This window comes from Buceros rhinoceros, unplaced genomic scaffold (assembly GCF_000710305.1).
Source record: "Buceros rhinoceros silvestris isolate BGI_N320 unplaced genomic scaffold, ASM71030v1 scaffold5929, whole genome shotgun sequence".
NCBI lineage: Eukaryota > Metazoa > Chordata > Aves > Bucerotiformes > Bucerotidae > Buceros > Buceros rhinoceros.
In genome coordinates, this window is record NW_010433162.1 from 1 (window position 1) to 11714 (window position 11714).

The 11714-nt window shown below is 39.1% G+C and overlaps 1 protein-coding gene across 1 annotated transcript in view; it reads right to left on the reverse strand.

Annotated features, from left to right (window-relative positions):
* Positions 1-5207: 5207 nt before the first annotated feature.
* LOC104500366 (glycogen synthase kinase-3 beta-like) overlaps positions 5208-11714 on the reverse strand; it is a gene marked incomplete at its 3' end in the record, with an annotated part of 48381 nt that continues 41874 nt past the window's right edge. Inside the window, exons 4-6 of the mRNA XM_010144002.1 lie at positions 10087-10197; positions 7081-7211; positions 5208-5314 (exon numbers count right to left, since the gene is read on the reverse strand). Of these exons, the coding sequence (XP_010142304.1) occupies positions 5208-5314; positions 7081-7211; positions 10087-10197 (349 nt within the window). The remainder of the gene's footprint in view (positions 5315-7080; positions 7212-10086; positions 10198-11714) is intronic.

Consider the following 11714-nt stretch of genomic DNA (forward strand, 5'->3'; position numbering starts at 1 on the left):
ATCTTAATAATATATATCATGATATATATATCATTAGTAATGTATATATAGTCATATATAAGCTAATGCCATATCTTTTGTAAACTGAAAAACACTTAGACAAATACCATTATCACATGAACTACCTGCACTAAATTAATCACAAAAAAAGTCATATAGCCTCATGTATACAAAACTTTCTTGATTTAAGTTTCTAGCACTTTAATGATGTTCACAGTTGCTAGGTGGACATTAACTTGGCTAACAATATAATCTATGTAACAACCTTGCTTTTGAACGCCATTTCAGCATTAGAGAAGGTACGAAAAGGAAAAATTCTCCTTAGTTCAGGAAGAAGTATCTGGCAAGACTACTTGTAAAATACACTCCTTAGCTTTAATTCTACAACTGGGCATTGAACCTTTCCAATTGTTTGTGACAGAATACCCTGGACCAGGATTTTGTGATCCCAAGATCTGCCTTTCCAAGCTGAGACGCTGGCCCTCTTCACAGCACAAGCATTAGCCTGCTCTCATCCATTTAATACAAATTTAAGAACATTTACCTTTCTACATTTTTTTCTCCCCTCATCTGTTCTTCTCTGCCTCCCTATCCTTTGATCTCAGACTTCCTCCATCTTGGAGGTGACCCAAAGTTGCTGCTCTGGAAACTGTGAAAACAAACTAGCAGGGAAGAAACCAGGAGTCACAAAAGCAGCCTTAGGAAGTCATAAAATCAGCAGCTTCTAGTTGCCAAATGCCAGAGACCACAGTGTGTTTCATTGCTGCTTCTCTGGAATAATTTTGGGGATGTCAGAACGAGAGCAAAATTCTGGATTACAGGCACACGAGCGAAGTTGGTACAAGTTTTTGCATTTCAAACCACCACAGATTCTGGGAGACAGAATATGGCTGAAATCTGAAAGTGCTTGGAAAGCCGTGCTTGTTTCAGTATTTGGAACAAAAGCCAAACAGTGGTATCTCTATTATTTTTCAATGAAGAGATTGAAACTAGAATGACAGGGGATAGAATTGTTCAGTAAACTAATGCATCTGCTTATTTTCAGTACTGAAAGCTGCCAGAGAGAGGCAAGTACTTTTCACTGTTTGGCAACAGGTTTGGCACACACCTCACAACTGTTCTTTCCCAAGAACCTCTGAGACAGCCCAGCTACACACACCTCCAGAGCAGCTTCTACTCCAGGCTACTGAGGTGAAATACTCCCTCGATCTCAGTGCTTGCTAGGAAAGTGAATGAGTAACTTCATGATACTTATTTTTGGACACCCCAAGAGAAGCCAGCGATACAGCCACGCAGATCAATCTTTCCCTGCCAGTGGCTATAAATGCTCCCTCTGGAACGCTCAACTTCTGCCAGCACATTGATGGAGAAAACGTGCCGATACCAGGAGACCCTTGTTATCCAGATGCACTGCCATTTTCTGGTGAGCCCTCCAATGCCCCATCACCTAACCTAGTAAAAAAACCCCATGTTATGGAAGTAAAGCATAACTGCACCGCTTTTTATACAAGAGAATCATGTGGCAACAGGAACATCTGCACTCCGGTGCCTATGTTTGTCCCAGGACATTATAGCGGAATGTGGGCAGCCATCCCGAGGTTTTTCAGCAGGTAGCAGCACTTGTATGACCAGCAGCATGCCAGCAACACGCTCTGGGATGGCATTAACACACAGAGACCTGCAAGTAAGCAGCTTTGGCCAAAACACTGTCAAGAGATAGCTGAAGGGCTTGGTTTGCAAAAAACAAAACAGAACAAAAAAAAACCACCAAAAAAAGCTGTGCAAATCAGCTGCAGGAATAAAACTATGTGCCATCCTCAGCAAGCCTTAGGGACATGCATACACCTGCAGAATTCACAGTCAAAAGGTGCACGAAGGCTCACACTGTACAAGTTTTGAAGGGACCCAAGTGACACGAGAGCTCATGCCTAACCACTGAAGAATCCCTTAAAGTTGTAACACAGGCAGACGACAGCTATTATGGGCCTGAATTTGTAACTATTTGGCAACAAGGATTTTTTGAAAACGTGAACAGGTCAATTCCCAGGTCATTATTTTAACAACAGTTCTAGATCTGCTGGATGACACACAGAGAGGCATTGGCTGCAGCAGATGTAGTTTGATGCTACTCTTACTATCATGTATATTTAAATACAACACCAATGCAGTACTTTACAGAAGTGCAACAAACACTACCCCCCTTCCCTCCCCGCCGCGAGCTGTTGAGTTTTTAAGAGAGACCTTTTGGGTCAGAATTTAAGTCATGCACTTTGAAGAAATAATCAAGATCCTAGAAGCTAAAAGCAAGTTTACAGTTCTGTTGTGACATCCAGGATGGAAAGACACATCCTGAAACCAACTTTAGTTTCTGCTACATTGAAAAGCAAGTAAATGTCACAAGGACAAATTCATGTGTTAAAAGACAACCTAGATGAAGCCAGACAGCATAGTGCAACTTCTGGTTACAGAGCTACACAAAATGAGCAACTACTGAAATGGTCATGATGCAGACTGGCTGTACTGTCAGTCTTGGGCCACCGCAGTGTCACTGCCTAGAATTAAAAAGCACTTCTTGCTCAGAAAATACTTCCAATAATTACTAAATTGCAGTGTGTAACAATAAGCCCTGCAGTAACATTAGCAAACAAGAAAAACCACAGGAAAACAGCTGGATGCCTCACGAATAACATACAATAAAGTTCTACTTAGAACGCTTCCTGGCTTCATATTCTTCACTGATTTTAATGTAGTTTTAAGATAGGATATTTAAACACAAGAGGAAAGATCCCTGCCTTACTCATAAGCTCGTAAGTTTTTGTTATGACGCACACACATACTAGAGGATTCTTGTACAGAAAAAAAGACTCTATAGCAGGAAAAGGCTGTTGTGGTAATAATTCAGAAAAAACCCTAGAAAACAGGCATGTCCACATAAATTTACAAAAGGTTTAAAACGCAGTATTACAATACCGAAGCATTTCACAGTTCCCTATACTTTAAGCTATGGATGAAGTACTGGCAATTAAATATTCCTCCCACTCCCTCTCTAAGAAAGTTATCTGTGCTTGTTGGTTGGTGTACAAATAATGCTGGTAGAGGTTGGATGAATGATCCCATGTGAAACAGGGAAGAGTTCTCACTGAGCGCTGTTGCTGCCTATCTAGCAAGAACTAAGGAATATCCTGGCATTTACCACCACTGGAAACAGCAGCATCACAAAACTAAACCCCCAGAATTTCTATAATATTGCAGAACACTGGGAAACTGCAAAGTAAGTTGGTAAAACCATTTTACTACTTCTCAGCTCCCAAAAGTGAAGATTCTGTTGAGAAGGAAGTGAAGAGAAGGAAGGAGTATTTGCTGAGCTTAATTATCAAGATATGCTGTGCAAGTTTCAAAGAAGGAGCTTGGAAGGACAGGGTTTTTGGGGGGGAAGTGCGGGGTGGCAAGGATGAGAAAGTCTGAACAATGACTGCAATTCAGGTTTTTAGCAAGCGGAAAATGGACTCCTCACTTTTAAAATAGCTATAAATAGCATTGTGAGACCAGCAGACAAAAACAGAAAGAGCAACTTTTAAAAGGGTCTGCAGAAAAGTGCAAAATTAAAGTCATTATACAGTTAGAACAAGAGACATTTCACAGGCTTATCTATAAAGCAGTCTCTTCTAGCAACACCTAAAATACTTGTTTATGCAGTTATCCTCTGAAACAAGTTGTCTCAGTGAATTCCGATAAGGCAGCTGAGCCAATCTATTAGCTCTCAGCTAGCAACTGCGATCAGGTGCCTGCCTCACTCAAGCTCTCAGAACTTTACTTTTACCTGAGCTCTGCTGCTTACTGGACTACACAGTAATGTTGATTCAACTCACTAATGTAGCAGAAAGTTAACCTAACCAAAACTCTTGTGAATTGAAACTGAACCGGCATATTAAGCAGTAACTGTGAGAGTGAGGGTGTCCATGGACAAGAAAGAGAAGGGCTGGAGCTGCTACTTTTGGCAGCAGCCAAGCGTTAAGTAAGTTCTGCCCTTTTGCCTTTACCGTGCCATTACTTTCCCCAGACTTCTTACAGTTCTGCCTCTTTTTAATACTGGGGAGATATGCAAGTGTTGCTACGATACATACTGAAGAATAGCTAATGTGAAAAAAAATTACCAAGAGCAATGGTATGCTTTTTTTCAAAGAACTGCAGAGTTTAAATGAGCCAGGCAGCCATTGAATTTAACACTCGTTAGAACGTACTAACTTTAAATATACTTTAACTTGTTATAAACATATTCTGCCAAGACTTGATTGTGATCTCCAAATCCTTTTGAACATATTAAAGCTTAAGTGACTCAGGTCCATAAGCAAGGTAAAAGCTTTGCACAGTACTGAGGAACCTGAGAGCCAAATCCCATCTCTTTAGCACCAGCAACCAGAATGAGCCTGGGCAATAACTTGACTAAAAAGATGAAGTTACCTACAACCAGCCAACATGTTGCTGTTCATTTTCACGGTTTTTTCTTTTTCTGTTCATTTTTTAAGGACTCCACTGTAAGAAAACCTGGCTCTTCCCTGTCCCCTACCAAAACCTCCAGCTTTCCCAACACTGCCATGACACAGCTATGTGCCAGGTATAAGAAAGAAGTCTTAGAATTTAAAATTAATGACTAAAGGACAGCAAATGTTAGAGTAAGTCAAATCAGACAGACTGTTGTACACGATATATTTAAACTGCCAGGAGAGTTTAAACCAATCATTAGGCCACATGTCCTCCCACTAAGAACTCCTTACTAAAGGCCAAGCAAATAAGCTACAGAATTAATTGTGTCTAAATCATAGCATATCTGAAGCAGTAGTTGATATTTCTACAGTTATTCTTTAGTTATTTTAAGTCATCAAAATGCTTTTCTGGCTTGAGGTTTCATACCTACCTTTAAACTAAATGACAAAATTACCTGGATTTTCATTGTTTGAAATCAGATTTCCCTCCATATATTAAAAAAGCCGATTTCCTAATGTAATTGACACTGAAATCGCAAAAGGCATAGAAATCACAGGAGCCTTCTACAAAATACACTATTTTGTTAAGAAGTGCTACATGACCATTTACAACAGAATTCTGTCTCTGGGGATTTTATCTGAGATCTCTGGAAATCTTTACGCTTAACTACAGAATAAAAACTCTTGAAATTGCTATATATTTCAACAAATACACATACGTACCTATACTGGAGGTATAATCGGTGGCTCCAAAGATCAACTCTGGTGCCCTGTAGTACCGAGAGCAAATGTATGAGACATTAGGTTCTCCACGAACCAGCTGTTTTGCACTGAAAAGGAAACAAAATAATAATCTTTCAGCAATGAACAGTTTTACAATATTGCAGTGCAGACCACCATTAAGCTTTGGCATTCTTCACCTACTTCAATTCCTAATCCTAAAGTACCATGTTCTTCTACACTGATGCAAGCCACAGACTCGGTAATTTACCATGAAATCAATCCAATTCATCAAGCAGCTATCTTATACTGGACATACCAAAAGAAACCTGGGCGATAAATGGCATCGGATTTTTGGCTGGAAGTTGTCTTTTGCCAGGTTCACTGGTTTGTTTACAAAGAAAGGGGACAGAAGACTGTTCAGTCAAACAGGTCCAAAAGCTCTGGATACTCACCAGAGCTGAGAGTACTTAATTTCCATCAGAATATTCTGGCTCTTTGCTGTTAAAGGGAATATTGTATGAGGCAATAAAGGAAAAAAAAAATTGCCATTGTAGTCACATGTTAATGGTCCACAACTAACACGAAGGCTTCTTTTATACTGCAAGAGATCAGCCACAAAGGATCTAACCTACAGTACTGCCACAACCACTACCTCTGGAAGAATCTAAGAAAATAAAGGAACACAAGAGCATGTGAGCATACTTTTGGAACATGAGTCTATGAATACAGTATACTTCTTTCTTAATTAACACCAAGTGTTCCACAGAAAGGAGCTGGTAGACAAAACCACCTTTTCAGAATCATGACAATCCACTAAGTAGCACAAAATCCAGCAAAGCAGCAAGCCAGCCGTAGCCAACATCCAGCCTTTCAGACACTCCTCTTAGCCTCCAGGGAAGAAGGACTTGCACAACCCACTTAGTCATTGTTAAGAAGTCTGTTTTCTCACAGAAACGACAATTAACAAATTTCCACTGTTAACACAGAGGAAGTACCATTCTTTGCGCATTGTTATATTTCAGTTTCAGTGTAATTCCTATTTCACTCCAGCACCGATGAGGTAGAACGCTGAGGAGGAGACTCCTGAACCACCTGGCATGACGATGCACTGCTTGAATAACCACCATCTGACATTCCCACTCACTACGGGCAAGCGAATTTAGCAACAACAGCTTCCGTGACCTCTCACACATATGCCATAACTATTTTAGTCTGCAAAGTTATAGCACAATCTGAAGACTGAACTTTCCCAGAGTGAAACACGTCTCCTGTCTCAGTGTGGATTCCCAGAATTTCTGTATTGGTTCTAAAATGGGGGCTAGACTCTAAAGATGATTCACTTGACCAGATACTGGAAATAAATGGGCTACTGGGAACTAAGATAGAGATGTCCCCTAAGAGATTCAATTAGAAGTTTTGTTTATCATCTCGAGCTTCCATAGTGTTTGAAATATTAAGTGAATTGATGTACATATGAGTAGACTAATAAAGTGTAACACTAGCCTTTTTAGGTTGCTATGCTACTGCACCTGTCCTCTCTGTCCCAAATCCATTTCACTCCAGTATTTGGTTGTACTTTATTATGGCACAGGATTCGCCCTGTATGACAGTGTATTTATTTTATTTTTCTAATACCTGCATAAATAACAGGCTTGAACTTTAATTCTCTCCCCTCTTGATATCCCTTCCCAGCTCTTTTTTCGCATTCTCTCATGTGAGTTCGTTTTAAGAGGAAGATAAGAGTATCAATAATTTCCCTTCCAAAACAAGTGAAGACCTTCTGAGTAACACAGTGATTTCTTTGCAAAATTGCAACCAGGTTCACTTTGAAGGAAGTTCTTTTCACCAGCTTTCAGGCCACAGATGCACTTACCTTCCAAAGTCGCAGAGTTTTAGAACAGCTGTATCAGGGTCCAGCAAGAGGTTCTGTGGTTTTATATCCCGGTGGCAGATCCCAAAGGAATGGATATAGGCTAAACTTCGGAACAGCTGGTACATGTACAACTAGAACACAAAAACATTGCATAAGGCACACTTTGCCTGTCAAAACAGGGTAAACAACTAATTCAGCACATGCTCTTAAGAGGAACATAATCACTCAAAAGAAGACCCTGCTGAATGCATATTAGTTTTATGAAGATGGGCAAGGTATTCACATACCTTCCCCACCTGCCCTTTGCCACATACCCACACATGCAGTTCAAATTTATTCATCTGTCCTTTCAAAAACGAGCACAACTTAAAATTGTGCCAGCTTTCCAACATTTATGTATGTTTATTACTACCATTTTTTATAAAATAAAAATATTTCGGTTTGCTTTATAAATCAGACTTCATAGAAATGAAGTATTCCAGGTTATTTAAAAAAAATATCAAAAAAACACCCCTAAAACCCCAAAGAAAACCCTTTAGTTGATGAAGTTATTAACAACATATTAAGTCTTGCCCAAGGACTGTGGTAGTGTCTCAGCCTGTCACTTGAGTGAATCTCCCAGTTTTTTTTGGTGAGGAGACAGACTCATTTTAATTTCCAATTGCTGGGCAAAAAGAGAAGGCAGATAAAAAACAGCTGTTCAGAACAACTTAATGCAAGGCACAGCAAACATGCATTCTGAGAGAGTTTTCTCTGCTGTCTTTCCAGGGCTGGCTAACCCCTTTGGAAGGAGGAATACAGCAAGAGGAGACGTTATGAAGCCAAGAGCTTCACAGGACAAAATTATATGGCAAGGGGAGGATGTCCAGCTGCTCAAGCTACACACTTTGGGCTATGGAGAATAAAGTGTTGCTGGATATCATCAGGGATGTATAGCATATACAGTCATAAAGACATGAGAAGCCCTCTTTCAAGGTTGACAACAGGCAGCTGACAAATTATTTGTTACCTTTGTTGTGTCCCCTACAAAGTTCCATTTAAAAAAAAAAAAAAAAAATCAAGCTACAGGCAGGACATTGTACCAGAGATGCACCTCCACGCTTTCCTTTTCTAAGGAACAGTTTGTAAAACCGGGTGCAATTGGTAGATATTGATATCAGGTCATGTTTGCCTCACTTTCACTGTTATCTGTGTCTTTACACTTTCTCTTGCTCCCTTGTTTGGTTTTTTTTTGTTGACAGGGAAGGTAGGAGCAGGAAGAGATTTTTGTCTCTAGGTCTTTAGTTCTCATATTGTTTCTGAAAACCACAACTCTGCACAAGGAAAAGCAAACAAACATGTTTTCTGAACTGCCTGTTCTGGACACGTTATATATGTATTGTGTAAGTGTATTGCAAAATAAGGCAAAAGATTGCTTCAACTTAAGGAGTCAAGTCAATGCACGTGGGATTTAGAAAGTATGCCTTTCATCTCCACACACCAACCCCCAAATTTTCAAGAATTTTGTATGGTGTGTTAGTTACAAATGAAAATTAACAAATATATTACTAGAAAACCTTCCTACAGTTCTTTAACAGTTTCTTCAGTACCCAGGGAAGGGAATCTCTCTGCCTGCCTAAGTATCAACCAGAAGCAAACAAATAGGTATGATCTGACCTTTGTGCAGAAAAGATGTCTGGAAATTCAGAAAAGCTTTAATGACATCAAGGTAACGTGATCTTTTTAAATATGGCATTATAAGAAAGGCTTCTCTTGCTGGAAAAATAAGGACAGCCTTCTAGACAACCTGAAATAGGAAGTCTCAACATCCATTAGAAGATGAAAGAGCTGAAGCAGAATTTTCCTCTCAAAGTAAGAACAATTTTTCCCAAAGTCCCATAGTGAAGAGCAATTAAGGCAAGAGTACTGACAAAAGACATAAGCAATTTATCAACAGCTAAACTAACATTTTGGGGAGCACATATCTTGAAGACAACCTGTTCTACCAACAGACCAAGCAGAGTGAGCTTGCAGTGGAAACTGTAACTGCTGGATGATAAAATTCTGTGCTTTTTTCATTTCTCTGCAGAGACATAGCACTTTCAACTTACGCATATACACTTATGGCACAACACTTCGTTACTGGAATAATTACCATTCATAGCTTTCACCTTTCTAACTTCCATCTTCTTTCAATCAAATTTTCTTAAGCCCACTCATGTTAAGCGTTAACACTTTTGAAGAGGAATCTGGACAACTCAATACAAATCAGGAATGTTTGCTGCTAATTTACATTTAATATTACCTGGATGCCATGTTAACAGGTTAATACCATGTGAAAACACGATCATTCACTAGCATGCAGATTGTGGTCACCCCAACATATAAAAATGGATCTACAAGACCCAAACGGGTCTCATGTTTGACAAAAAAAAAAATCATTTAATTTAACCACTTTGTAAAAGATGACGAAAGATGCGGACAACTTAAGTGAGGGTTTGATGTCAATGTGCATACAAGTATCTCACCCCATTGGTCTCAAGATAAAAGCCAACAGGCTCGAAGTAGGGACAAAAATATGCCTTTCATGCCCACAATAAAAGAACATGAACTCTTACTCATATGCCAGGAAAAGTGGAATATAAACAGATAAGAGAACATTATTCTTCCTGACATCCTCTTTCAGTTCCTGAGCTTTGTATTATTGTGTCTTCATCTCACAAAACTGAAGCTGCTAGTCTCTTTGAGTGTGGGGAGTGTTTTGTTTTTGAAGCAGCTTGGAGACTGACACCAATCTCCCCTACTCACTCCCAAGATTTTTGTAAAGTATGAAATCAGGAGTGCTTGCTTTAAGCCTCTAGTCTCTGTTCTTCCTTCACTGTAACAATCATTTTAATTTTTTTCTTCTTGCTTTCAGATTTCTGAAGATTTAGGGGCCCAGACAACTAATTTGTCCAAAAAGAGGTATCCACAGAAATTATTCCTATAATATCCTTCTTCATCTAACCACATCTATCAGTTACCTACCTTGACATAAATCATAGGGAGTGTCTGTTTGGCCCGACTATAATGTCTGGCAACTCTGTATACTGTTTCAGGAACATAGTCCAGCACCAAGTTGAGGTACACCTCATCTTTCTGGAACAGATTAGAGAAGGGAAAAAAAAATAGTCAGCAATAGATTTGAAGCATGAAGTACACTTAAAGCATTTAGAGAAGCCAACGGGATGAGAAAGCTGTGGACATGTTAAGTACATGCCTTTAGCTGGAGCGTGAACTGCCGCCAACTGGTTTTCCTTTAGGCTTTGAACATGTGCATTAATACATAAGTCAAACTTATGTTTAAGGTCGTGTTAATTAATACGGTCTCCAACATAAGGTATTTACTGATTATAATGGGGACAAGGTTATAATTGTTCTGCCCAGTCAGTATTTTCATTAGGAGTCATTTCAAAGTGACATCTCAGTCATTATTTAAAGCAGTCTATTAACTCTTGAGTCCCTTACCTGCCAAAACCCAAGAAGTGCAAATATGAAACTCTCAAACTCACCCGCAACAACTACACATCAAAAAAGTCTAAAAACCCTACATATTGTAGAAATGTTACTTTGATCTTACTGAATGCCTAGCTATTAAGGGATTAATAATACATATAAAGCATTTGCAGACAATGTTAAAACATTTGCAACCATTCTGTTTACGTGCATTTTGATGTCCCAGTTATCTCCAGCTTAAATATAGGAACTTATTCATGGCAAAACAGAACAAGCCAGAAACAAAGACTCAAGTATCACTTTTGATATCTAGGATCAGGTTAGAGGTCTGTGTGAATGTAACAGAGAAACAACAAAAGTAGCTTTATAATAAGGTACTTTGTTTCAGAATACATTAGTAAAGGAAAGAAGGAACAAAGAGGAATTAAATGACAACGTACTATAATCACATAGTGCCCAACTGTGGAACTGAGAAATTTCAGCAGTAAAGCAGGTCTTAAAAAGACTTCTGATATCTTAATGCAGTCTTCTGTGCAAATCATACTAGGACTGTGAATATATTTAATGTTAGGGGGAGGGGGGGTGGTTATAATTAACTATAACAACCTGAAAAATTATTTTTGAAAGCTAGGTGAATTAATCAGAAGTAACCTTTCCAGCACTTGCTGTATTAACAGCTGAATTTTTCTATAGAGAAAGACAATACATAGAGACTTTACATGGATGGAAACAATACAGAACTCCCAGGTCTTCAGCTAGAATCCTTTGTCAGCAGGCCCACTGACTACGTCTTAATACCTTAAAACAAACCTCATTTAGCTATAGCAATTTAATAATATTACTGTGACTTAACATGTCACTTCAAGCGTGGAGTGTGGTGTATTATTCTCACCGTGCTCTTTTCCTTACCTGTCTCTGTCCTGCCTCAGCAAAGAGGAGCAGTCTCCAATGAGCAAAGAAATGGTACATGGCAACGCACAGAAATACATAATGTGTATTCAAGGTGCTGGGTTTATGTGTTAAGGACTCAGAATTCAAGATCTCTGTTCACCATTACCTGACAATAACTGCTTGTATTTTCAGGACATTTTGATAGCTCTTACCAATACCTCCTAACAGGCCAAGTCACCTTGCAAGGCCCTGCCTATGTGACATTTCCC